This window comes from Pungitius pungitius, chromosome 18 (genome assembly GCF_949316345.1).
Source record: "Pungitius pungitius chromosome 18, fPunPun2.1, whole genome shotgun sequence".
NCBI lineage: Eukaryota > Metazoa > Chordata > Actinopteri > Perciformes > Gasterosteidae > Pungitius > Pungitius pungitius.
In genome coordinates this window covers 15,357,186-15,385,131 of record NC_084917.1, presented here as the reverse complement: position 1 = coordinate 15,385,131, position 27,946 = coordinate 15,357,186, and the positions used below count along the sequence as shown (strand labels likewise).

At 40.7% G+C, this 27,946-nt stretch overlaps 3 protein-coding genes across 3 annotated transcripts; 1 reads left to right on the top strand and 2 right to left on the bottom strand.

The window, feature by feature from the left end:
* Positions 1-595: 595 nt before the first annotated feature.
* Positions 596-9,055, bottom strand: LOC119226723 (SWI/SNF-related matrix-associated actin-dependent regulator of chromatin subfamily B member 1). Its single transcript, XM_037484957.2, has 9 exons — positions 7,947-9,055; positions 7,038-7,149; positions 6,075-6,183; positions 5,615-5,752; positions 3,330-3,457; positions 3,047-3,213; positions 2,769-2,959; positions 2,401-2,532; positions 596-2,061 (listed from the first exon to the last, which is right to left on the bottom strand). The coding sequence occupies exons 1-9, from the start codon at positions 8,034-8,036 to the stop codon at positions 2,022-2,024; spliced, it is 1,107 nt and encodes a 368-aa protein (XP_037340854.1). The 5' UTR covers positions 8,037-9,055; the 3' UTR covers positions 596-2,021.
* A 139-nt stretch (positions 9,056-9,194) lies between these two features.
* Positions 9,195-12,478, bottom strand: derl2 (derlin 2). The gene is made up of 7 exons (XM_037484958.2): positions 12,281-12,478; positions 11,300-11,365; positions 11,002-11,075; positions 10,701-10,794; positions 10,313-10,508; positions 10,107-10,197; positions 9,195-9,780 (listed from the first exon to the last, which is right to left on the bottom strand). The coding sequence occupies exons 1-7, from the start codon at positions 12,371-12,373 to the stop codon at positions 9,675-9,677; spliced, it is 720 nt and encodes a 239-aa protein (XP_037340855.1). The 5' UTR covers positions 12,374-12,478; the 3' UTR covers positions 9,195-9,674.
* Positions 12,479-13,784: 1,306 nt separating this feature from the next.
* Positions 13,785-27,165, top strand: pdzph1 (PDZ and pleckstrin homology domains 1). Its single transcript, XM_037483804.2, has 13 exons — positions 13,785-13,852; positions 14,302-14,389; positions 15,450-17,639; positions 17,752-17,904; positions 18,685-18,846; positions 19,000-19,101; positions 20,920-21,030; positions 21,773-21,951; positions 22,046-22,203; positions 22,391-22,433; positions 23,104-23,290; positions 25,408-25,543; positions 25,992-27,165. Exons 2-13 carry the CDS (start codon positions 14,329-14,331, stop codon positions 26,089-26,091), a joined length of 3,582 nt encoding a protein of 1,193 aa, XP_037339701.2. The 5' UTR covers positions 13,785-13,852; positions 14,302-14,328; the 3' UTR covers positions 26,092-27,165.
* The last annotated feature ends 781 nt before the right edge of the window (positions 27,166-27,946 follow it).

The window sequence follows — 27,946 nt, the reverse complement described above, 5'->3', positions numbered from 1 at the left end:
CCGCGCCGATGTGGACCTATTTGCCTCCGCAGAGACAACTCATTGTCCTCGGTGGTTCTCCCTCACGCACCCCGCCCCTCTCGGCGTGGATGCTTTGGGACAGGCATGGCCAAAAAGCATGCGCTTGTACGCTTTCCCCCCGGTTGCTCTGCTCCCAGGGGTTCTGGATAGGGTCCGTCAGGACGGAGTCAGCCTACGGTTAGTAGCCCCGTTCTGGCCGGCTCAAGTATGGTTTGCGGACCTAATATTGCTTCTCGCAGGCCCCCTGGTGGAGATCCCCATCAGGTCGGACCTGCTGTCTCAGGCGTCAGGGTCCATAGTTCACCCCCGCCCGGAGCGCTTTGGACCAGGTCTAAAATCCTATGGGATCAATGTCATTGCTTTTCTATAATTTAACAAAATACTTCTATTCTCGTAGCGACTACACACACATCACAGATTCTGTCAGTGGAATATGTTTTCATTTATGTTTTGCAGGTGGATGGTTATTTAAATATCCTCCTGCAAAACATAAATTAACCTGTATTATGCAAAGTTACACTTCTGATGGATGACAGAAATTATCACAGTATATTGAAAAACAAAGACACGTAGGTTAACAAAACACGCTATTTCAAACAAGTTCTTTATTGTTATTTTATATATAAAAACAAGTCCACTATAAAGACAAAGGCATATTACAAAAGAATAGAAGAAGCAATGGTCCATATGTTAATGGAATCTGTTCAAGATGAAAATCAGCACTTAGAAAAGACACCACTGTCTGCTTGTATTTTTTATGTGTGCTTCTCAAAACACTCACAGTAACAGAGAGATTGCAGCCTGCTTATATTGATGCAATGTGAGGCACGCTGCAAACAGCAGTAACAACGGGAACAATTTGTCCCTCATGCAAAGGGGACACGATGAACTAGCTATGTGATGGCATGCAAATGAACACTGATGGGAAGTGGGAAGTCATCAGAACCAGAGCACGCCACACAGCAACATTATCCGGGAATCTAGTTTGTTTTAATGACCTTCAGGCACAGTATATACAAGGAACACTTGAATGTGGCTCACTGTGTAGTGAAGCCTGTATGCGGAACTGGCTTAATTTACTGCAGCTTTCAAATGATTCTGGTGTTGGGAGATGTTCTGTTCCATGTCACACCATCCCAAGGGGTATTGGGACATGTTCTATCTAGTAAAGGTTCTCCAACCACCAGAAATGTTCAAAGCCAACCACTTGCCTTGGTATGCCTCAAACAGGGAAAAGAGTCCATTACAGTTAAAAATGTGCTGGTTTGTATGACAGCAGACTAAAATCCAAAGATATTCATCTTACAATGACTTTGAGTCGAGGGAAGAAAAAAAAAGTTTTACCATTTTTCCTGCAAGAAACTATTTATCAATTATCAAAACTGTGCATGATATTTTTTTGCTTATCCACCAGATGATTAAACCACTAATTTTACATCAAAATGAAATGACATTTTTCACAACACACATACATTTAAGTGTAACCCTTGCATTTTGAGCACATTAGATTGCTCAGGGGCTTAATGTGATAATTTTCTTCTATTCTTCTTCCTTCCTTCCTAATATATATTTGACATGTCTGCAGGGGAAAACACCAATCAGGAACACCAAGAAATGTCAATTAAACCAGGATCAAAATTGGATCGCTCATTCACAGATTATTTTGCCATTTCGAGTGGATCTTTGTTAAACCGAGAAAACAGCCCTGTGAAATCTGTGATGAAGAGTGTTTTTTGGCAAATACATTCATACAGTTACATTTAACTTAATGTAATGCAAAGTGCATTGTTTTGAGTTGTGTGACTATTTCAAGGGGTGTTGTGTGTAACTGTGACGTATGAGGTGAGGTAACCATGGAGACCGACCACCTGTGGGTGCAGGAACATCCAGAGGCTTCTTCAATGCTGAAGGATGACCTGGTATGGTGTGTGTTCACTCAAAGTATTTACTGGAGTCTCCTGGTGTCTTTCTTTCTGTCGGGTGTAGCTCTGCATTGCTTTCTACCAGGAGGGGGCAGTGTTGGCCAGTCTTCTCATGCGCCTAGAGAAACAAATTGTGCTCACATTAAGTCAAGAATTCTACAATAAGGGATCTCAGCATCTGGACAATGGATCTTTATCTACACAAGACAAACATTGTACAGATTAACTAAAACAAACATATTTCATTCTGTTGGGGTCTGTTCCAGAAAATGAGTTTCATGCTGGGTTCACCATGGCAACGGATAAATACAAAGCAGAGCTTCCACTTTAATCCAGTTGATTCATAATTAGTAGGTGGATGCAGAATATTATGATATTGATATGGCAGTTGTGTTACAAAGATGGATGTCAGAATTTACAGAATTATTATTATTATTAAGTTATTGGACGGTCTGACCTTGTGTTCCGGTCCTGGTCTCGGATCTTTTTCTCCATTTCAGCATCTGTGAGGGTCTCCAGCAGGGGGCACCATTGATCTGCATCACCTGTGTTGCGAATGGCGATCTCCACTGTCGGGAGTGGGTTCTCACTGTGAGCACATTGCAAGCGAGGCAGTACTCGATCAGTCAAACATCAAACAATGACGATCATCAGCTCATAATGGCGGGAGAAAATAAGGAATGAGACTAGGTCCAAACATTTTCCCATGAAGTGAGGTCTGACTGTGCTCCAAAGTTAATCAAGGTTTATTTGAAGTTCAATTCATTCTATTTCTCCATTCATCATCGGTTTTGGGGAGCCTGTAAAGGGGCGTGGCTGAGTTACCTGAAGGCATAGGTCCTCTGGTGCCAGCTGAGCTGACCGCGAATGCTGTAGGCGATAGTAGTGACAAATTCTCCACCCAGACCGAGATCAGAGCACAGCTTCAGTGCAAAGGACTCTGGAGAGTTCTCCCTCTCTGACATGTCCCACTCAAACTGGTCCACCAGAGAAATGTTCCCCACATGGATGTTCAGCTGAGGAACAGAGAAAAACAAATCCTTAAACTAACCCTGGTCTGGTATGTTCCTGTAAATCCATCAGCTGCTCCCTGAGGAACGCACCTTGATGATGACTCTTTGGTCCGCCTGCTCCTCCAGGATGCTGTCTGTGGGGTACGACTCAATCTGCTGACGAATGGCTGAGGCAATGGCAGGGACAAAGGCCAGAGGATTCAGGTCCAGGTCGTCACATAAAATCTCCGCAAACATCTCTGGGGTCATCAGTTTCTCTAAAGAGGAACAGATTTGGGAGGTTAAAGAAAAGCTTAAAGTTTAGTAACTTGAAAGACATTAGACAACACGTTCTGTTGTTGATGTGGGGAAGCTAGTTGACGTGTGTATTAACCATTCATGTTCCACGTGAAGGCGTCTCGCAGTTTCTGTCCGTCGATCTCCATGTCTAGTCGAATGGGAACCAGCGCCTCCACCTGGGCTGCGTTCTCATGGATCACTGCAGGGTCGTGGTCATCAAAGCTGAGCGAGACACAAGAAACAGACAACCTCAATGTCGTATTTCTAAAAAGATGTAAATAAACTAATGTCAAAAGAACATCCGATTTGACATGATCAAGAAAAGTAACGTATTGTGCAGCCAGTGATTAGGGTTACCATATTACATCACATGTCATTTAGCTGAGGCTTTTATCCAAAGCGACTTACAATAAGTACATTTCAACCATAGAGAAACTCAGAAGAACAAGAAAGTACAATTTCATCAAATAAGCCAATTTACATCTTGCTATTGAGAGCCATTAAGAGCCATTATAAGTACAATTTAATTGCTACAATTTGTTTTAGGTTTTTTAGTCCGGGTATAGTCTGAGGAGGTGTGTCTTTAGTTTGTGGCAAAAGATGTAAAGACTCTGCAGTGCTGGTGTCATATTTATCTACTGGTCAACTCTTTATTACAACGTGCCTCCTAACAGACGCTGAAACAACCACATCGACTTTAGCACTAGAACCCAGCATGCTAACCAACGTAACATGTTTTTGACATTAAAACCAGTTGGGACAAAAATCAAGAATGATACGTACTGTCAAACATTCATGTGCTACCAGAGGGCTTTGCACGAAACCAGGATAAGAGTTAAGCCGGGATTTTCAGGTTATCCTGGATGAATTTAGCAGGTTGAATTAAACCCAGCCAAGTAACCATGGCAATTTATTCATTGCAGCTAGCTACTAAGGTTAATCCTGGAGTCTCATGTGTTGAATCAGCTGCCGCTCTGATGGGCAATATATAAAGTCCATTCACCAGTGTTTCTTCCTGCACCATAATGCTCATTTCTGAGCCACGTGTTGGATGAAGAAGCGCTGATATGAGACAAGCTCTCAGACGTGAGAGGATGTTTGGGGGACCGATCGGACCAAAACGAAGCTCTCACCATCCCACAGATGCTCTGTATCGCACTGCGCTTTATATATGCCGAAATTGTAAATAAAAGGCACCATTTGCCGTACTGTCAGAAATGTTGTGTTTGGCACTGAAGTCCTTAACAGACATCTTTATTAGATTCCCTGGCCACAGAAGAATGTGTTACATCAAAGAGGAAGATTGCAGGCAACATGAATTGTAGATTACAAAAAAGTTTAGATACAAGATGCCTGCTCACTTATTTTAAGTCATTTCTACACCATTTGCAAACTTTTAAGGCACTCCCCAACCATGCAAAATGATTTTATATTTTATCTTGACCTGTTGCCAGGATCTTTTTCGGTCTTGATTGTTCTGTGCACATTATTTTAGAAAGATATTTAGAATTAGACACAGCTTAGAGATTTGTGCATTTTTCAAACATATTTGTGTATTGTGAATAAGTTTGAAATTAGTCTTTAGGGTAAATTTCCAGAGGAACATTAATTCCCTCTGCTCACTTTTAAGGCAAAGTATAAACTTAATAATACGTTGTATTTATATAGTGCTTTACATGGTAGGCTACTCAAAGACACTTTCAAGTAAAACCAGAACATAAACACATACAGCAATGAAGCAAACACATAAAACAATCATATTAAAAGCAATTAAAACACTGTGTACAACTTTCCTAGTAAGTAGATATTTTTAAATCCTTCTGCATTCAGTCGCTCTGTGTTTGTCTGCCAGGCCTTTTCTCTGTTTAATTACAGCTGCCGTATTCCTTTTGTGCGTATTATATGCTTCACCTCCTCATAAATTGCCATAATATGCCTCACTTCCTGCACCAGTACATCTGTGATCGATACCGTGGTCTATCTAAGAAAGCCGTGGACACGCACTTATGAACACCTGGATTGACATAGCTTCACCTTCTCATGCTGGCTCGGCAAACGTGCAACCGGTTAAGCCGCAATGAGCGATCACTTATCGTGGGTTTTTTTACTCTAATTTTCACGATTCTAATCATGGGCTGAGTGTAATTATTATACTAATGGTCATTATGGCAGTTCAGTATCCTTTAATACAACTATAAATACACACTTGAATTGCATTGAAAGGTTTATTGGAGCTGTAATTGCTCCTCCTATCTATCAGGCTTTGAATCGAAGTGGAATCCTTTCAGAGAGATCTCTCTGAATATCCTCCTGGGTTAACTTGTTAGGAGCTCCATATAGCCAGAAGATATACTGTTTCACAGTAAAAAACTCTCCTACCAGAGGGGGAAAGTCCTCTTCTTGTCGCGGCCCATTCGGTTGCGGTTGATGGTGGTGGAGCAAGGCACAGCGTCCAGATGGTGAGAGCTGTTGGGCAGAGTGGGGACCCACTGACTGCTCCTCTTTGCCTTCTGCTCCCTTAAGAAAAGGGAAATAAAACACATCTGACATTGTTGGCCAAAAAAGAATGTAGTGCAATTCCATTAACTTAGAAACTGATTAAGAGATCTTGAGTCTTCTGACTGGCCCAAGCCTCGAACTTTCTCTTGTCTATTTGTATTGTCAAAGCCCAAGTTGACACAACAAAAAGATGACATTACAGTGATTTGTCATCTAACTATGGTACAACTCTGGCTCAGAATTATTCCATATTCTGAGCCTACAGTACATCTTGCATCACACATTATTTTTAGGAGAATAAAAAGATTTTAAATGTAAAACAACAAAACATTCAAGTTACCTGAGGTAAGCAGGGGGCTCAGTGCTGATGGACACTGCTTTGTATTTCTCATCATTACCCTCGAAAATCTCTTCACATTCTGATGCCTTCAGCAGAGTAACACTCGTTGCTACAGATGGACAATAGCCAAGACAGAAACACAGATGCATGTCAACTTTTAATCACATCTTCAGTGCTCAATATCAAATACTTTTTTCTAGAATTGCTGAGGATTTGTAACTGATGCAGTTGTTATTCATGGTTATAATGTTTTGGGATATTTGTAGTGTTGGTATTGGGTAGGTCTCATTTGGTCCTCATGAGGACGCCGTTGACTCGACTGTCCCGTTCCGTCTGCACTGATTTGGAGGACCAGCTGATCTATCCTATGTGGCCCAGCATATCCCATCATGCAGTGCAGGCAAAGGAGGATTTTATTTATCAGGCGTTTACTTTTAATTGCAAGTACTAGATATCACTCAAATATCTACCAATAAAAGAAATGTAATATACAACATCCCATCTAAGTTTATAAAATCACTTAAGCTACGTTGGTTTTACATTTTTTAAATACACATTAGACAGGAGAACAAATTGCTCTTAGTTGTCTTTCCTTCATGATGCCAGACCGCAGTTAGCACTGAAAAAGCACTTTCTTTCATGGATCCAGGAGGAAGCAGCATCAAACTGGAGAACAAGGTGCGTGGAGACACTCAGCTACTGTAGCTTGGACATATTCTGTAATATCTTATGGTTATAGAGCTTGTATATGTGTGAAAATAATAACAGGTCATTGCATAGATATTTGGCAATCTTTTTTCCCCTTGTTAGACCGAACTGCTTGTTACTCGGTTCAAAGTATTTTACCCCAAACATTTTAATTGTTTATAACTTATAGCTGTTGAACATAAACTTCATAAACAACCTGTGGACAATTATAGACAGGAGTCATTCTGAATGAATGATGAAAGATTCACCGCCTACCATGTGATGACGCAACAATTTTCTTCCTCTCCTCCACCGAGGCAAGCCTCCTCCATAAAGATGGATATCGTTTATACAAAGAGCCTCTGAACATACGCAGGTAGTTTCCAACCTGGGAAGCAGAAGGCAGATAGAAATCAGAAATAAATAGCTAGAACCTCAGATTAAACTATTTTCCTATTTGCACACAAGGCATCACAAATAACCATCCACCTGAAATATTGTTTTATATGTATTAAACAATAAATAATGTGTAAAATTAAAAAGTAAAGTTAGTTATTGATCGACGATTAAACATTTTGGCTGTACAGATCGGGATTGGACGCCCTCTTCAGGCTGTCTTGCTTTGTGGGATGTCCATCATCTTTTCCTAGTCAATGGTCTGTTGCTTTCTGACTAAACAGCCATACGGTCTTGCAGGTACTCTTGTTATTACCTACATGCATTATAATACCTCGCCACGTGTTGTTTTCTTTACTTAATTAAGAGCATTACGTTTCTACGATTTGTTATGTTCAAATATCAGAGGTGGATAAAGACTGAGGGGTTGACACTTTGCTTTAATCGTTCATCACATGTGAATTCAGGTTAAGTTAAACAACTAACGTTAAACCGTTAACCCCTCTTCAGCACCCTGGGATTCACGTTAGAACTCAATACAACAAACTAGCGTCCAAATGTGTAACGTTAGCAGTTATGAAATTGGCTTTGGCCATGAGGTTACATATTACGCGTCATTTGCTGGCTGACGTTTGTTAATAACATCCCGTTCTTCATTTGAGCTCTTTGTTCAAGAAACCATCAGTGGGACTCGTTAGCATGCTAGCATCAACTAGCCAAAAGAACAGAGAACTGAGGCTAACATGAGGGTACCCAGCTTTCAAAGTGAATGAACAGATAGTCACATACCTCTGACCCAACCATGTAAAAGTCTCCATCTTGCTCTAGTTGAAATTTAACTGGTTTCTGGCCAAACGTTTTACTCAGAGCCAACTGCATCTTCACGCAGTCACTAATCAGCTAACGCTATTTTAAGCAGCGGTCTTCTCTAGATGCGTTTGAGAGTTGAAATTAAGGTGGGAAATTAGGGTGTCTTCTTTGCCAATTGCCTTCACTTCAGTTTTCTGCATTTGAAAACACCAACTACGACAATATCGGACCAATAAGTGTAACAATGTTTACGGGTATGAACAAATACATACTGGGGCTACAGCCACTGCTATATACGTCCGGCTTTAGAAAGTGTGGATATACAGGTCTTTGGTTAAAATTTTATTTCCGAAAATCCCGAACATTGCATTGGTTTGTTACGCTTCCTTTTCAATGTAGAAGAACTGCTTCCAAAGCTCATTACCGCCCCTGCCGGTGAAAAGTGACACTAACAGTTTCATTGGAAATATATCAAATTTAAAATCCCACTTGCTATATTACAATATAAAACAAATGAAGAAAAAAGGCGAAGCACACACATAAATGAGGCAGTAAACATAATGCAACACAATGAATAATGCTGATTTTACTTTTTAGTTCTCTGAATGTAAAATCCGACTACATTTGTATTTCTTATGATTATTGAAAAGTGAAAAACACTATAGTGATCCATAAAAAGAATACACTGCAGTCCATTCCTAATCTCAACCTACTACACAAGACGACAGGTTATCACCAACTCAAATTTGGACCATATCTTTAAAGCATAATTAAAGCTTTTCAATCCGCTTATTAATTTGACATATGCATCACACACATCGTATTAGCTTATTTGATCTCCTTTCTATAGCAACACACAAGCCAAATACTGTAAGCCAGGATTCATCATCCATTTCCCACAAACCCCATCAAATGTTAACATTTAAAGATAATCATAACAAAATACAAAATGTGTGCAAACTGGAAAGTAACCAAAGGTGTTGTAACAAATAAGAAAATAAGCAAGACTTATCGTTTTTGTATATGACCGAATTACACAAACGCTAAACGGCGTTTGTGTTGAATAAAACCCTAAAAGGAGTGCAGTGGTGAAAACATAACACAATAGTAGTTAAAAACCTGAAGTTGAGGAAACAGTAAACATCTCAAAATGAGTGTGAGAATAGAGAACCCAGGTGCAAGACCCCTTCTACGGATAATAATGTTATTTGTCTGCATCAGTTAGTCAAGATTCAAGAAATCAATATTTTTGGGGTTTCAATAATACTTCTTACTACAGAGTACAAAGAGATGAAACCAAACTATAATTTGCCACATTTATTTCTTTAAAAAGTGAAATGAGGAGGAAAAAAATGCACTCACCATCTGAATAAATTCATTTTGATATTTTTCTGCTGTCACTTATTTCTCTTTAATGACAGTTGTTTTCTATCCATTTTTTAGATTGAAAAAAAACATCATCGGCTCCGGAGGCTCACGATCCAGAGTTCCATCAGAAGCTTGTGGTCTCTGTAATAGTCTTAGAGCAAGGATCTCGCATCAAGAAGAGTTTCTGAGAATGATAGAGGCCCATTTACCATGACAACAGACGTTATCTCTATATTTGGCATTCTTCATCCAGAACTAAACAAACAAGTCAAAATCAAAGACCATGTTCGTCCCCTTTGTCTCTCTGAGGGAATGTCCTTCCACCATCTGTGGGCATATTTAACCTCCGAGGCGCTGTCCTTCTCCCCAGGCAAATCCTCCCGGGCGCTCCTCGGGCAAAGGGTTGTAGTTGGCATCTTCCTCTGGTGTGTCAAACAGCATCTTTCTGTAGGAGACACACAAAGGATCAAATATTTCTGTTTGACCACCCACGATTAAGGGCAGCAATCCGGCCTAAATAAACCCTAAATCCACTAAATCTCATTGCAGATTGCCATGAAACTCCCTGAGCAGGTTAATTCTCTCTAGAGGACTGACCATTTTCATTTTGCTTACTTCGGGAAACATAAAGGACAAACAGACCTACGGTTGAAGTTCTAAGAATTCATTCATTCATTCCTACAGTTTCAAATTGTAGAGTCTATTGTATCGTACATGTTTTGTCTTTCAGCCTTGTTTTATTCAGCAAAAGTTAGAAGAAACAAGACTCACATGATGGATGGAGTCTTGAGCCATCTTCCACCACCTGGCTGGTTGGGGAAAACATCCTCCAGAAAGAAGTACACATGACCCACAGCGATACCTCAAGAATGGTAAAAACATTTTTAGCACAAGTACGATTCATACGAACTACACCAGTTCCATTTAAGCACAGCGGCAAAGGTATAAGTGACGTCTGCAGAGGAGATGATTGGTACCTAAAAGATCAACAATGATGGAGTTTCCCAGCAGAAGTGAGAATCCCATCAGCACCCAGGGAAGGAAGGGGGCCTGGAAATTCAGCAGGCCAAAGAAATTCATGCGAACGTTGGGATTTCGCCGACTCCACACGTACACCAGCATGATGGTGAAGGCTTGGCCCAGAAACACCAGACTTACAAAAGTGCCAAATATCTGACACCTTGTTAAAGAAGACGTCTTGGACAAGCAGAACATTGTGAGGCCTGAGCCACCGTAGTAACAAACAAGTAGAGCTCCTCCTCAAAGACACAATTCTCTCAGTCTGGATAAAAAGAAATGCTGAGCAAAAGAAATGGAAGTGCCGTTGAGCCACGTGTTTTAATGGAACATTAATGTGAAGGATACGGTCATCAGAAGCCCCCCAAAGAGGAACATGAAGACAAAGTCGGCCGTGCGTCCCCTGAAGGAGCCTTCCTCCAGCATACGACAGTATCTATACCTGACAGCAAAGGGTTAAAGAAATCTACACAGAAGTTCAGCCACAAGCGCGTCACACAGTTTGGCCTCACCACCTAAATACTAAACTGCTACGTCATACATCCATGTTTACGGTTGGGTGATTGTACTCCTCGTTTCAGCCACACGCAGCCTTCCTCTCACAGGAAAGTATGCAAACACAAGTGAGACATGGAACCGAGAAGGATACAAAAATATCATGTTGAACAGGAAATTGAAGCCAACTGGACCAAAAAACAGGAAGTTGGTTATTAATCGCCATACCTACATTAAGAAAAGGAAAGACAACAGTTAGCCGTACATGTCATACACAGAGTGCTAATTAAGGGGGCTTCATCATGAAGCCGAAAATGTGATGTCTTTTTTCAAAAGAAGAACATGGGGACATACATGAGTGGCAGCTGAAGCAGACAAATAGAAGCAATTGTATTTACAGTATGCACCCTGAATCCTCCTAAGGAGGATGAACATTGGGTCAGATACCTTACCTGGTAATTCCTTAGGATCAAATCCGGATTGAAGTATAGCTGAAATGGTGTGATGAGCTCCAGTTGCTGTGAGAGAAAAAGACCAAACAAACTTTGTTTGACGCACTCCAGGGAACTGCATCGGAATTCAAGCTCCAGATTGCAGACGATGTACAGTGACACGGGCCGTGCTATTCACTCAGTGAATCCCTGACTCTGACTGCTAACAGTCACTGATTCTCCACGCGGCACGTTTCTGTAAAGTGTGATTCAGCAGCTGCTCCGTGTGAACGTCAATAATGTTTCGTCCACCAGAATAAAGCAAAGGTGTGCAGAGGTGACGTCAAGGAAGGCAAAGCAACATTTTTCTTACTTATATTCCAACACACTTCAGATGGATGTATTACACTTCTGTACTATATTATATCTATTGACAGCATGAATGACAAGCTATTCTGAAGTTAGATTTTGCAGAAATATATGATCAGTTTAACACATATGTTGCATTATAATAAATTGATTTATTGACTGAGTGATAAATAGATAAACAATTTCTATCCAAAAACAGATGATGTGCGAAACAAAAAAATATATACAAAAATATATAGAAAACACCTACAGGTTAAACGATCCAAGTGATGCTTAGACTGAGATCATTTTACAGTCGGATCCCATTTAAGACAACAGCTCGCTGGATGTTGAAGCTACAGAAGCATCAACGTCTGTGAGCTCTCCACGAAGAGTCCCCCTATGGAAACGCGACCCAACGACCCTTTCAAACTCGGGATCCCTTGTCAAAAGGGACATTGTTGGCTGAGGTAGTTTACGCTTCTGACTTTTAAAAAGTTGTTTGAACGAGCCAGCATCCCGGACAACCAGCTTCCGACACGTCTCCTTCTCACAGGTGCTAACAGCTAGCCGCTAACAGCTAGGGAGGTTACGTCAGCTGTGTCGAGCGACACCGAGCTGTGTACAAAACGACAACGCGTGAGTGTGTCTTACCACTGCCGCAGTAGTGAGGACACACGCGGTCGTGTAGGCCCTGGTAACAACAGGAATCTGCAGGTACTCTTGTTGTAGTGTCTGGTAAGCCATTTTGCACAGACTGGAAGCTTCCGGCACTTCGTTGACACGTCATCGCACAAGGCGGCGGCGTGTTGCGTTCAATGACCTGCGACTCTCCACAACACAACAACATCCGTGAGCCGGGAGTAATGTGCGTGGCTAAAGTGGACCAAAACACAGATATGCATTTTGCCCTTGTGTGTAATTGTTTAATTAATAATACCATTCTACCCAGCTTTGTCAGAAAAATAATTAAATAGATGATGTAGTATCAATACTTTGAAATAAGGTTAAAGGAAAATAGAAATTGCACAATGAAGTCAGAAGAAAAAGCATTAAACTCTAGACTTTGACATTGGCCCTTAAGGGGAGTCGCTTGGTTCTTGTTCTGGGAAAGACAAAGAGAAGAGAGAAGGAAACACAGAAAACACCAGGAAGAAGAAATCAAAACAAACCATAAAAGCAGCTGAACAACAGCTAAAAGTATAACACCAATCAGCATTTAAGAGGATGCGCGTGTGTGGTGTGGTGTGGTCAGCACCGTCGCCTCACAGCAAGAAGGTCCCGGGCCTGACCCCACCCAGTGTATGTCTCTGTGTTAGCCCTGCAAATGGCTGGTGACCAATCCGCTCGATGTTGGCTGGGATTGACTTCAGGGACCCTGTGTGCAGGATAAGCGGTTTGAAGATGGATGGACCAGGGAGAAAGACAATGAAGCAGGCAAAAAGGTCTTAGTTGGAAATAAAACCCTAGTAGGGGAAGTGTTGGGGATGATTAGAAGGATGGGAGGGGACAATTGAAGAAAAAGTTGTGGTGACTAATAAAGAGAAGGTGGTCCTTGGTTAATGCTTTTGATACACAGCACTAACAAAAACGAATTCTGTTTCATTTGAAAACCATATCTCAGTAAAGAGCTGAACCGTTGTTGAAACAGGACTCTCTGTGGTGTGCGTTGAACTCGGACACATCCCGCCTTTGTGTGGTTAAGAAGAGGGCTTACATAACTTCTAGGATATATGAAAATAACTATACACTAAATAAAAACTAGAAACGGCTGAAAACGTATAAAACATATATTTTGACTTCTCATAGACCCCATCCTCATATGGCTGCTTAAATAAGTTGTAGCAATATTTAGCATCTCTTTACTAGAGCTATGTACCACAGTCCTTTAAAGTAGCTGTAATAAACCTCCTTTAAAAATATACATCTTTATATAATTTTCACATCCTCTATAAGATGCTTAGGAAATGTGTCAATAGCGCTTATACGTACAACGTTAGAGTAAGGTATGCGTATGCTACGGTGCTCTTATATGACACTGAAAAAACTAACCACATCCCCATTGGCTCATGAGATTAAAAGTAATAAGCTGCTTTACGTTAAAAATAGAAACAATAAGAAGTGGAGCAGTCTGAGGCGCACAAACAATTTGTCTGAGAAAGCAGTCGCTGCTCTGCTGCTCTTCTTCATTCGTTGATAGAAACCGTCAGGATTTCACAGCAAGACGTAAGTTACCTCTTCTTATGCATTCTGCGTGTGCAAAAAAGGATCTACAGGTTCATACGCCTGCGAAGATCCAAGCATTTCAAGATGATTTCCAATGACAATGCAAACTCTTGTTTTTTGAATGTCTATAATAACGTCATGCTATTTACACATTTTTTGTATTTCACCAAGAACTGTGAAAATGTTTGATTTTTGTGTATCATAGTAAAAATGATATACACAGGGGCACATCATCATTATCATTCGTATCATTGGTGTTGTTGTCATCGTTGCTGTCTAAGTTACATTCATATCCTGGTGACATTGTGGACATTGGCCTTTCCCACATCAACTAAATCCCAGAAATCCCTTACTTCCAGTATGTGTATCCAAAAACAATTGGGAAAATATGAGTTGAAGTTTGTGTTGAAATGTTAGCGTGACGTTATTTTTTCAGACTTGTTTTGCAGTTAATGTGAGACTGTGGTGCCTCAGGAATGAGTAAAAGAGGGAGGAGGAGGAACAGCAGGTGGAGAAAGAGATCCAGCAGCAGTAAGCGTGAGTTGAAGCTTTCGGCTGACGGTGCAACAAGGTCAATCATGTGCTTAGCTGAGTCACACTTTTCCAACACCTGCGCAGTTGGCCAATATCTGGACTTCTTAGGACCAGGTTCAAGGTTTTCATTAGGCTTAATGAAGCAGAGAACGCCTTAGACACACTATTGCTGACCTCACAAGGACTTCACACTGTTTCAACTGACACTTCAGCTGTTTTATGATTTACATAATGGAACAGCTGGAAACATTTGAACATAGCCTCACATGAAAGGATGGAATGATATCCTACAAAAAGTAAAAAATATCTACTTATTTGAAAAAGTCCTTCATTTTAATAAAATAACTACGGAAGTGCGGTTAGGGAATTACGCAAGTTACAGAACAATTAAATCTAACATCGGATTTCACATTGGAAACAGACGGTAACCTAAAAGATCTGTGTTTGTTGCACAAATCCAACCCCCACTACCATTATGTGGGTAACATACAAAAACAATTAAGATGATCTATAGATTATGAACCATCACCCAAACCCACATCATTTCTTTGTAGGCACATGCCATTGTTTAGGGGGGTCTGTTAAAAATGAATCAAATATCTATAAGTAGTTTTTCATGCAGGCATCTACTGAAAATAAGAATCAATGTGTTTTCTTGAGCGTAGAATGAGCCATTTGTACCTCTAGAGGGGGAAGGGTTCATGTTTCTATGTTTATGGCAATACTGATATCTGGTCTATACGTCACAAATACCCGTATTGTGACAGTGATGGTGCTGATCTATTCAATGTAATTCCAAATCCTTGTTACAGATGAAAGAATTGGAAAATTCCCACTGGGTGTTGTACTTCCAGCTTCTCTGTTCTTTGCTTGTCTGTAAGCGCACGTGAGCGTGTTTTATTTTGATACAATCTAACATGTGTTTTTGATTTGGATTATTATTTAGTATGTACTTATATACATTATAAATAGGTAAAAATCTGTGATCTGTTAAAGCTATATATACCTATCATACCACATTGTAGATGTTTGTTAACATTTTGTGTGAATTTTTTACTTTCAGAGGGAGTCTCAGCTTGTAGCTTTCATAAGCAGAACAAAAGCAACACCTTTAGCTGCAAAGAGGACAATGTTGAAAAGGGTGAGACAGACTTTCTTCAAAAAGAAAATTTCCTGTCAGGATCGGAAGATGAGGAAAAATACGACAGTGCTGCACCAAAGGATAAAAGAGTCAAACTGGATCATCATGGGAATTCATTTACAAAACAAAGGAGTATTTATACCAAAACGACAGAGGATAAAGAGAAAGGAGCGAGGGCATTGGCGTCGGTGTCTGTCAATGACGTGCAAGATTTCCCCCCAAATATCATTGTCCAGCAGTCATGTGTGCCCTTTTCTGAAGATCCAACCCACCCATCAGCACCAGTTACTAACATAATGAACATCACAATGAACTGCTCCGGGTCACATGGCAAACATGAAATTCAAGAAAGTTTTCAATTGAATACTTCTGACAACAAGACCTCACTTGTTTTAATAAACACAAAAGGGAATTGTGCTGATGTGTTTTTAAAGAGTAAATGTGAGAAGACATGGTTACCAAAAAATAAGTCATGTGAGCAGTCGTTCCAAAATGTGACTAATCACAACGGGAATCAAAGCTCAAACTACAGGTTTACCTTTGGCAACACGAGTGAACACACAGAGTCTCATTGTGATTCCAAATATGTCCCTCCAACAAGCGCCTGGGACAACACACTGTGGGGGCAATGCTGCAGGGATCACAAACAAACACCAACAGACCTAATGTTGACAAATCATCCATCTACACCAAGACCATCGTCAAATATCAAATCTCAAGGGAAGAGGAAAAACTTTGACAAAAGCATCAGAAGTGGTCAATTCTGGGACATTTGTCCACCCAAAGAGTTTGCAGACTTAAGAAATAATACTTTGGAGGAATTAACCGACTGCCTGGCTTCCTGTAGAATTGGTGCTCAAAGTCCTGCAGATAAAAAGCCAATGCAATTTCACGCAAACATTACTAATAATGAAGAATCTAAACGGCAATTTTCTTTACAAGCAGGAGAAACAGCAGAGGTGGCACCTTGGTTCCATAGATTAGCAGAACCAGCCAGCTATGAGCCAATGCTCATGAGACCCTCCTTGTCCAGGTCCAACTTCACCAAAGATTTCATTAACTGTCAGCAGAAAAAATCCTTGATTAGAAACAACGGTATGGCCACTGTGGAGCACAGAGGACGGTGGTCTCCAAAGAAAAGACACCAGACATATCCTGGGAGGTCACAGGGTCCTGGATCGATGCAGGAAGATCTTCTGTCCCCATGTACTAAATCATTTCCCTCTTTAGTCATGCACTCACTGCTTCTGCAAACTGAAGGGCTGGGAAGGATTCACCGGGGTACGGACAGGTTCTCTGCATTCGGAAATGATCATTTTCCACAATACAAGGCCCGCCTTGCCTCCGAAGACCCAAACAGTTGCGATGAAAGGCAGTATGTCACCGATATGACCAGCTCTGAAGATATACCTGATGATGAGTTCATGGTCAATGAGCAGTGTCCAAGACCAATCAGTTACCCCCCTCAAGAGCTCAGACAGCAGGATGGAGACATCAAACAGAGCATAGCCATGGATGTACGTAGCGGGGGGACAGACAGTGATCCTGGTAAAGAAATGGAGGAAGTCAAATTTCACAGCTCAGAGCTCCACGCAGAGAAGTTGAGTCACAGAGCCCTTGCCATACAAGCGACCCCTCCATCCTGCAGAGGACCAGAGGAACAAATATCAAAGAGGCATCCTGCAACATCACTCCTCAAGGTCCAGGTTGAAATTGAAAGCCCAGTTTTGCCTAAACATATTAAGTCGTTGGTCACAACAGTACACGTTAATGCACTCAGGCAAACAACACACAGTACAGCTGACCTGGGAGTCCCTTACATGTTCCCTTTGCAGGAGGGGGGCGTTTGTTCAATCAACACAATGGAGATTGCAGATGAGATTGAATCTATACCATTTGGTGAAAAAACAGGAAATGCCAGCCCTTCTTTACCACTAATAGCTGAGCAGAGAAAGGATGAGCAATTGAACACAGCAAGAAGGATAACAGACAATCCTGACCAACCTGCAGCCACTGCATTACGTCCTGCTGACAGTTCTATTGATGCAGAAACCCATGTGACAGAGCAGCTCAGTAAAACGGCCGGGGAAGATGAACACATAGTATCTGGATGTAAGTACACCAAAGTTTGTCAGATGATATGGTTATTTGAAATAAAACTGAACAACTGATTTCAGGTCATTTGTAAAACTGACCGATTGTGTCTTTTTATCACCATTTCCAGCCTCCAAGGAGCATCAAAAACCAGTGGTTCATAGAGACCCGGACAGCAGTGGCTCTGACCACTGGCTTATGAGGCGAAAGCTCTTCAAGGAGAGCAAGGAACGGAGCTCCGCTGGAGGAAGCTCAATGACCAGTGATATCACAGAGGAATCAGGTAACTGGGGGGTTGAGTTTGGGTCAATAAGGGGTGTATCCAAATAATCAGCAGTCAGTGATGATCAAACTTGTGCATTCTTTAAAGGATGATACTTTCACCTCCAGATTATACAAGTGCAAGTCCATTTACCACATAACGCCCCTTAGGGCATTTGTGGTATTACTCTATACCAGGGTGCACCAAACGTGCATAACGAATCGATATTAAAAAAAACATGACCCTCTCGAACCTCTCGTTCGACTGCGCATGTGTGGGGACCTTTGTGTAATTTTCACAACACAAAAGTCATCTGGATTTGGTCTGCGGGCCACGAGTTTGACATATGTGCTTGATACAAATAGCCAGGAGGAACTTGCATACTAACTTCTTTTACTGTTTTACAACAGTAAAAGAAACATGAACTATTATGTCATCTGTCAGATGCTCTATATCAGGTTCAATAAAATATGGAAATTTCTTAAGTAATATATATTTGATCACTATGGAAGAAAAAATATATTGATGGTGTGGATGAATAACTTCAATAAGGTCTAGTGAGTATTAGATCAAATGTTCTGATCAGTCAATGGAGGTTATTTTAGGTAGCAATAGCTTTTTTCCTGACTGTGGGCTAAAGCACAGGGTCCTGAGGCAGATGGTGTTGCATGTGTACACCGGTCTAAATGACTATTGTCAAAATCTGTAAACGTATCATTTCACCCACTGTTATGCACCTTTTACAGAGCATGCTGCACTGTACCACGCATTGTTGTGTGCTCCCTTATGTTTTTTTTCTAGTCTCAGAGGATTCTCGCTCTATGGAAATTCCAATTCAAGACAATGAAGACAGTGGCTTTTACACAGAGACTTTCCATTCTTCACCATGGATTTACCAAGGAGATGATGCAGACTCGGCTTTTATTCCACCCAACCTCAAAAACAAAACTCGAGCTGTCTCAAGTACGTTTGTGATTATGAGGAAAAATGGAAAATTCATTTGGAATTCAATCGCTGTTCTGATATTGGCTGCAGAGGCTATAATGTACACTGAAGTAAGCAAATGACCACGTAGATATCCTTCTACGCTGACCTAATCTTTCTCTTCCTATTCAGTACGGGAGAGGACGGTTAAGATCAGCAGAGGGGAAGGAGAATATCCCTGGGGATTTAGAATACAGTTTTCTAACCCCATTGTGGTTACAGAGGTTGACACAAGTAAGTGAATTCCTTGCTTACAGTCCTATTTCATCCATGTAGGTGACCGAGAGGATTGCTTTAAACATTTAATAAACACAATCAGGACAGTTTAAATGCCAAAATACGTTGCATGATAATAATGAAATAATAAGCAATAATTCATTTTAATTCATTTTATTTTGTATAGCCCAAAATCGCAAATTACAAATTTGCCTCAGAGGGCTTTACAGTCTGTACACATGCAACATCCTCTGTCCCGAAACCCTCACATCGGCACAGGAAAAACTCCCCAAAATATGAAAAAACCCTTCAATGGGGAAAAAAGGGAAGAAACCTTAGGGAGAACGTCAGAGGAGGGATCCCTCTCCCGGGATGAACAGACTGCAATGGATGTCATGTGTACAGAATCAACAATGTAAAAGATGTACAATACATTCAATTTCTCTAACTGAAATGATACAAGTAATTGCAAGTAGCAGAAGAGGTGTACGGCAGGACCACTGCAGGGACAACCTCCATCAGATCGAACCACCATCCACAGAGGCTTCTGTGGGGAGGGAGAGCAGAAAGATGTTGGTTTTTGATGACAGTAATATGAATCATATTTAAAGTAATGATGATGGCAGCAGCAGGTGTCAGCAGAGCCATGAGCCAGGAGTCAGAACCGGGGTCCGCACGAAACTATGATCCACGGAGACCTGCTAGGCGAGAAAGCACAAAAAACTCCCGGAAAGAAGCTTAATTAGTGATGTACATTAATAAAGCATGGATGATTGTGGGAGGAGAGAGTGAGAGTGAGAGAGGGGCTCGGTGTGTCCTAAGAAGTCCCCCGGCAGTCTAAGCCTAGAGAAGCTTAACTAAGGGCTGGTCCAGGCTAACCTGAGCCAGCCCTTAGCCAATAATCAAGACATCATTTTAAAAAGTTCAAATAAACTAAAGTAGACAAAATCAAAGTACGTTATAAAAGTAGTATATTTTTATTTTAATATAGAAAAGGATCAGTTGGAAGGTTTTTGTTGCATTAGGACTGGATGGACCAAAGCCTGTGGCCAGAGTGAAGGGAATCTGGGAGGTTTGGTCCAGGGTCAGAACAGCTGGCTGCAATCTTTCTCGCCTGCTTCAGGGTTCTGGTGGAGAATATGTCATGGAGAGATGGCCGATTGCAGCCAATCACTGTCTCAGCTGAGCAAACGACGCATACCACACAGTGATGGAGGGGCAGAGGATGGACTCAATGATGGCCGTGTAGAAGTGCACAGTCTTTGTCTTTGAACTGATATTCTTTATCACGATCCACTCTGAACGGTGCAGAGTCCAGCATTGATCAAGTTTGTTGTGAGGGCACGTTGCACCTTTGCATTGTAAGCAAGAACTTAAAAGAAAAGTTGGAAGTAAGTCCTCTGGAATAGTTCCCCTCATGTTAAAGAGCTCATCTCTGGTGAAAGAGCTCCAGGAAAAAACACACACAAAAATAGGCAGCCTTCTAAATTTAGCCTACAAACAGGATCCTGATGAGAAGGCAACCAATGGGAGGCAGTCACATGACCTGGATTATAACGTGACATGTTTTTCTTCTCAATGAGACCAAGTTACTTCAACGGGTCAAGGAAATAATACAAAAGCTTCTCTCTGCTTAACCGAATGTGTTCATTTTATGGCAACTATTTATTATTTTTGAAGGGTTGTTCCTTAAAATGAATATGATGTACGTTATTATGCTAAATTATATAAATACCGATAACCAAATGAATGCAATTTCGATGCCTTGTAAGCCGTTGCACTTAACACACAGTGTTGTGTTTTCTCTGCCAACCACATATTTTTCTGTCATTTTAGATGGGCCTGCTGAGGAAGCAGGGTTGATGGTAGGAGACTCGGTGCTATCTGTCAATGGAACCGATGTAACCAGCATTTCCCACTCGGAAGCTACGGATTTGGCCAGGCAAGGTATGCTGTTTCCAGGCCTCATAATGATCCAAGAAACACATTTAAAGTAAGGTATAAACCTATAACAGTTCACCTTGTCATCTAATCCTAAAGGGGAAAAGTATATGCGCTCAATTAAAAGGAACCGGCATCTGAAGTTGATAACTGGGGCTCTCCTCTACTCAGACACAAATAGTAATGGGTATAACAATCGTATATGAAAGTCACCACGCCTGTGGTTAGTTGCGTATGACAATATATTGTTGCAAATCAAATTCAAACCGGCGTACAAGCAAATAAGTAAATATTCACAAACAATAACTCTACTCCCACAAGTACAAATGTTCCTCAGTTCAATGCAAAAACAAACCAATAATAATGAAATCCCCAAAACCAAGAGAAGACCAAACCAATAGCAGTCGAAGGTAATGTTCGCCCGTTACAATCTATACAAGCAAGGACAACACTACAGATAACATGAACAATAGTGAAAACCCCCTAATGGAACCCTATATTCACACAGCAGGCCCATGATCATATTATCAAGTACAACATAGTATAAATATGAGGAGGAAAACTACAACAACAAACTACAACCGTTCACAACTGCTGCACTCAATGGCCGAGTCATTGTAAACTAATATTTCAACACGCTGAATGTTGTGTTATTTTAGTGGTTAGGTAAATGTAGCAGTGGGTTTGACTATTTATGCAGAACACTTAAGTGTATGTTATCTAAAAGAAAAACGTTTCTATCCTTTAGGTCCAGATGTTCTAACGCTGACTATTGGGTCGGACATTGCTCGTGGTCCAAACACCCCCAGACCAGCTTGTCGCGGTTATCTTTACAAGCGTACCCATCGCGGCCTGTTTAAAGGCTGGAGGAGGAGGTGGTTTGTGCTCACACATGACTGCTGCCTTTTCTACCACAGACATAAACGGGTGAGCAGGAAGCATCATCATTGCATACCCATGTTTCCTAAAAGAGTTGTGCTACCACAAATGTCTGTTTAACATTACGTTTTGATCCTTGCAGGATGAAAGAAAAAAGCGGGCTTTGTTTGCAGTAAAACTGGAAGGGGCTGAAGTGGGACCAGATCTTTCCCTGGGGAAACCCTTTGTGTTCAAGTGCCGCCCTCAATCCAGTAGCCGGGTGTACTTCCTCTGTGCCACTTCCAGCCAGGAGATGAAACGGTACTGTACAGACCTTTGGAACTTTCTAAACCAACCAACTTTTTAATATTAACATTTTCTCATGTCTGTTTTTATATCTATTTTATATTTTCATAAAAGCTCAATAGAAATGCTTATTATTACAAGACTTATTTTATGCTCGGCTAAGGATGCAAATTGTGATTAAGTGGTGTCTTTGTGATTCCAGGTGGCTTGAGGCTATGGAGAAAGCTATTCATCCCATCACACAGGTAACAACTGGATAATGCTGGGCAGTAGCTGCATCAAATCAGCAAACGTACACTACATGGTATTAACATGCTACCGTGTACTATGCGGTACATTATTGCAAAGCAGGTAGATATTGACATGGTTGTCAGGTGCATAGTTGTCATTCTCATAACATCAGTAATTCATAAATCAAATCCTCAGAACCACCCAGACATTTGCAGATGTTGCAAGACTAATAATAAGCTGCAAGTTCTGTCAATAGCCACATTTGCTGTTTATGTTCAAAATTATGATTTCTGGGGAGCATTTTTGGAGGGAGGCCTGAAGGGATGGGCTATCAGACTCTCACTAGATTTAGAGGCTGGATCATTTCTTTTAGTTTCTCAACATTACTAACTCTAGGTTATAACTATAACATGTTATTGTAAAACAATCACTTATATTGTGCTTACATATATACATATACATATTCATATTATAGCATTGACTTGCATTGAGGTTGGCCCAATGTAAAAGAAGATTTTTTTTCATTTTTTGAAAAAGTGGTTAAAGTACTTTTGTTGTGGGGCTGACCTTCAGGCTTCAATGGATTCAAAGTGTATTAGGGAGTATTTAACCCTGGCCTATTATCTAAAATATATTTACCCCCCACGCTAACATTAATCTCCTCAATTACCTCTCATGTTTCAGAACCATGTGTGGGTGGATGTCACCAGACACAACTCCAATCTGCCTCCGCTGGCTGTGAAAACCCCCGAGTGTCTTGGACTGCTTCATAAAATGGATAAAAACCAGGACGCATGGGTACAGCACTACTGCATTCTGAAGGATGGTTGTCTCTACTTGTACAACGGGATCCGTGCATCTCATGCACATGGTATGATATACAGTATGTAGTCTGTCAAATGGTTTTAAAATAGCTAACAAAACTGCAGAATCTAACATGTTTCAGGTTTCAAGGTGCATTCAAATTTTTATATTTTTAATCGGAGCATTAATAATGACCACCCATTCTTGCTATAGCCTATATACAGTATATTGGGATAATACTAAAGTGGAGGAGCACTGAAGGATATCAACGATATCAACGATTCTTTTATCTCACCCCAAACTTCCCAGGCTCTATTTGAGTTAACAACTATATCCAAAGTGGTATTTAGTTATGATGACCTTAATTATGAATGGTAATAATCATCAGGGCTTGTGAATAGCCAAAATACCACCTTGGTGATCTGGACCCTCTTGCAACATGTCATTGTTTACACCAGGTTATTTTATGTTAATGTGATTAGGTGAATGGTAGTGAGGTATCTTCTGCACCCTCAACCCTATATTCAACACACCTATTCCCTGATTGTTAACTAGACCACAGCAAAATGTCCACCATAAGCCAGCAGAGGGCAGCACAGGATAATGTTGGAGTCAGGGTCAAGAGTTGACGCCTTAGAAAATTGGATCAAAGAGGCGTCAGGTAGCATACTCATATTCAGGAAGAGGCAATCAGAGCTGCAGTCAGGGTGATGGCTGAGGATGGCTTCCATCGGGCTATTGGGGCTTGTTTGAAGCAAAGATATATATACGGTGATGAAAAGAGCTAAGGAAGGCCCTTGATTTCTCTTGTTGACTAGCCAGCTATTTCACTCCTGCAGGGAATGACTGCCAGGGTGTGGCTGAGGAGGATACCACTTGCACGGCTCCACCTGCAGATAGAGCCAGACTACCAAATAGGATAAATATTTTACCAGTTTGGTGAATCCAGGAGTTCAACCATGCCACAGATTTTGTTGACCATTGCAAGAATTCTCTGAAAAGCCTATTTTGCCTTTCTTTCCTAGCCTTTCTGAGGAGCAACCGTGCACATCTGTATAACCACCTGCCTAGTGCCTGTGGAAATTTTCAAATCTGCCTGAAATGGAGACTATGAGTCAAAGGTTGCGATGGGCGCCGTATCCTCAGAGCATGTAATCAGAGGTTGGCAAATGGCATTGTCACTACTGCTGACCGGGTGCCTGAGGTGGGCTCCCTGATAGAGAAAGACTGGAGCAACGCCAAAGAATACTGAAATCAAACACAATAGATGGTTTGAAACTATTCGATTGGCAGTGCAATCCTTACATTGTGGTACATAGCCAACTATTTAGTGTCTGATCTGCTACATCGTTTTCAGGGCAATGAATTTGCATGTTATATGTCAACAAGCAATATCACAGGTGGTAATAACTAAAGGGCAACATAATAACAACAATAACTGCATGGCAGAGCAAAAACAATGGCAGAACATCTATGCCTTTTCCCCACTTATATTGGGGTATTATGACATATACCAGTGCCTTGTAGTTCATTCAACATACCACTAATACATGCTCCACACACTTAGTGTAATGCTTACTGAGTTACGTGTCACGCTGAGGTGGCGGAAGCAGGACTCAAATGCAGACTTAACTAACAAAATACTTCATTTTTCCAAAAACCCAGAATGCATATGGGCCAAACTCAGATCAGGCTCAGGCTCAGGCTCAGGCTAACCTACCAAAACACATCCAACGTAACGACATTCAATGACTCGACAAGGGACAAGAAACACACAGGGCTTCAATACACTGGGAAGGTGCAGGTGATTGGACACAGGTGGAAACAATCAGGGACACGACAGACAATCACAGGGGATGACGACAGGGCAGGAAGTGAAGCTGATCCAGGGACACGAGAGGCAGGAAACTACAAAATAAAACAGGAAACAAACCCAAACCGTGACATTATGAGTGCTGCTTTATTTAAGGATGATACCCATTGTATAATATCAATAAACTAACAATACTTCTAAACACTTTCATCATTATTTTCATTTATGATTGTCCAACACCGGGGTAACTTTCTTGCCATATTTAAAAATGATCGATGCTTATATTGCCATGCCAATCTTACAGATTTCCAATCTTACAGATTTGATTTTCCTGACCTGCTTTTGAAGGAAATATTACACTCTGTCTTTAGGTGGGATTTACCTTCAGGGATACATGGTGCGAGAGCATTCCTATGGATCCAAGAAATCCACTATTGAGCTGAGACCTCCAAATGATGAGTTCAAGGTTTTCCACCTCTGTGCTGAAAATCCTCATGAAAATAAAAGGTGAGGAGCTGTAAGTTAATTCAGGGACTTTTGCAGCTTAGAAGGCTCAGGCGACTCCCTGCTATTACCGAGGCCTTGTGCAAATCAACAGCGATTTCTGAGAAGCATAATGCCACCTGAATCACAAAGAGAACATTTGCAATCAACCTAAAAGGATAATAATTAACATGTTACCACATCTGGAAACTAGTGCGTATGCTTCTATGTAGGCACACAAAGCATTTGGTTGGCGAAGGGGGGAGATCCCTGATAATATGAATATATATAAGTAAATATAAGTAAAAAAGAATGTAAAGGAAACATCTCAATTTGGTATTAGTTCAGGAACTCTGGGGTTATATCAACTTGAGTATTAAGCCTTTTCTAATAGTTATATGTTCATTAAGGTCCTGGAGTGGTAAATGGTGCAACTCAGAACAAATGTTGATGGTTCTGGTTCTCTTTACAGATGGATCATAGCTCTCAAAGCTTCAATAATGAAGTGGCTACCTTCACGTTCAGCCTTCCACGAGTACATGAATCGGCCTTTAGAAGAGACCAGAATGTGAGTGAGACGCACCCTATGGATTGCTGGATGCTCATGTGGTTTGTAGCTGACAGCACCACAATGTTACTCTGGGATGTCTGGAGTGAATTAGTTTTAGTATTCCCCTTGGCCTATGCATGCTCATTTACATACAGCTCAATTGCAAAAACCAAAGTGCAAAAGGGAAGGATGAGAACAGAAACTGTACCAAATAGTGCTTCATTTAAGCATACGTGTGAAATCACAGTTGGAATATGTCAATTTGTAAATGTATCCATGAAATGGAAATGTACCATTGTTTCTTCCTTTACATAGTATTTCTTTAAGAGGTTATCCTGAACACTTTCCTTTTCAGTCAGCAATGCTGCTAAATGCTTAAGATGGGTTGAAAGCAGAGGTCATATTTTTGGTACGTTACTATAGATGTGTATGACAATTTAAAAACACTTGAAGTTTAACGCCATTTAAATTTCTCATGAATACATTTTTTTGGGAGATTTCATTTTGTAATATGAAATAATGTCACTAACTTGCTTTTATACCGATTCTGTGTTAATGTGTTTTGGTTTTTATTGCTCCATTACAAACTTTAACAATATTTGTGTTTTGATACTGCTGTTAGTCACGTTATGACAGCTAGTAATGCATCCATGTGTTTGCCAAATAAATTCTGTAATCAAATTGTTTTGAGTCTATTTCTGTTACTTAATTTGGAAAATATTATGTAGCAAATGCTAAAGATGTAAGGGTAGATTCACCTGAATCAGAAAATGATTAGCAGAAGTTATGAGATTCGTTGTGCAAAAGACAGACGCTCAGGGAGTGACACCTGGGTGGCGTTTGATAAAGATCTGGTTCTGGCTTGTGCATGTGATTCGGAACAGCGTGAAAGAAAGACACAGTTCTTTTAAACACAATTTTTACATCTTTAAACACCTGCGTACACCTGTGATTTGCTCGACAAATGCAGCTCATCCTAAAGTCAACTAACATTAGCCAAAGTGTGAGCTAGCCTTGTCTAAACAACCAACGTAATTTCACATTAATATTGGTGTAAAAACAAATCTTCCACTATATCATATAATAAATAAGGACATATTACATATCATTTTAAGGAGGTAGAGCGGTAAATAAGGATCAGTTTTCACATCTTCCAAGGGATCCATTCCCAACTGACAAGATCACGGCGGCTGATCCCTTACTGAGACATTTGACAGACACCTTTATCCAAAGTAAGTGAATATCACCTTACATCATACTATGTTTTAGAAACTTGCACATCTTGCAATTGTCTTTCTTATCTTCATAATATGGTTTTAGTGGAGTAGTGAACTGTGTAAATGGGACTTGGATTGTACTGCATGAGTAGTATAAGAAACAGATGTTGATGTTGTTTTGTTATTTAATGTGTCCTCATTTAAGTCAATACTTTCGAATGTTTCTTCGTTTATTTATTCACTGTTTATCGACGAGGCATGCAATAGTAGTAAAATAATAATAGCAGTACGTTTTTCCCCCAAGACATCAATGTTATACCAAAGTAATTGATATGAAAACTTTCCTTTTGAGGGGTGAAGTATTCCTTTAATCAGAAAAACTACCAAACCAAAGATTGACGACTACCTTCAGAAATCATTATATGTCATTTAGCAGACGTTTTTATCCAAAGCGACTTAGATTGCATTTTTAGCTCATGGTTTTACATTTTTAATGCATCCCACTGACCGGGGAGCAGTTAGGGGTTAGGGGTCTTGCTCAGAGACACGGGTCAGGTGTGGATTTTAGGTAAATCTGTTATCCACTCTGTCCTGTCTGTAATCAGCTGCACCATCACCGTGGCAACCGCACAGACACTTAGTCTCTCACTCAGGTGATGC

Coding starts and splice junctions, on each gene's coding strand:
- LOC119226723 (XM_037484957.2), bottom strand. CDS start 8,036: ATGCAGTTGGCTCTGAGTAAAACGTTTGGCCAGAAACCAGTTAAATTT. Junction 7,150..7,946: donor TTTACATGGTTGGGTCAGAG/GTATGTGACTAT, acceptor TCTGCTTCCCAG/GTTGGAAACTACCTGCGTAT. Junction 2,062..2,400: donor GACCAGGACCGGAACACAAG/GTCAGACCGTCC, acceptor TTGTTTCTCTAG/GCGCATGAGAAGACTGGCCA.
- derl2 (XM_037484958.2), bottom strand. CDS start 12,373: ATGGCTTACCAGACACTACAACAAGAGTACCTGCAGATTCCTGTTGTT. Junction 11,076..11,299: donor TGATCCTAAGGAATTACCAG/GTAAGGTATCTG, acceptor TTCTTAATGTAG/GTATGGCGATTAATAACCAA. Junction 9,781..10,106: donor CTCAAGACTCCATCCATCAT/GTGAGTCTTGTT, acceptor TGTCTCCTACAG/AAAGATGCTGTTTGACACAC.
- pdzph1 (XM_037483804.2), top strand. CDS start 14,329: ATGAGTAAAAGAGGGAGGAGGAGGAACAGCAGGTGGAGAAAGAGATCC. Junction 23,291..25,407: donor CCGTGCATCTCATGCACATG/GTATGATATACA, acceptor CTCTGTCTTTAG/GTGGGATTTACCTTCAGGGA. Junction 25,544..25,991: donor AATCCTCATGAAAATAAAAG/GTGAGGAGCTGT, acceptor TTCTCTTTACAG/ATGGATCATAGCTCTCAAAG.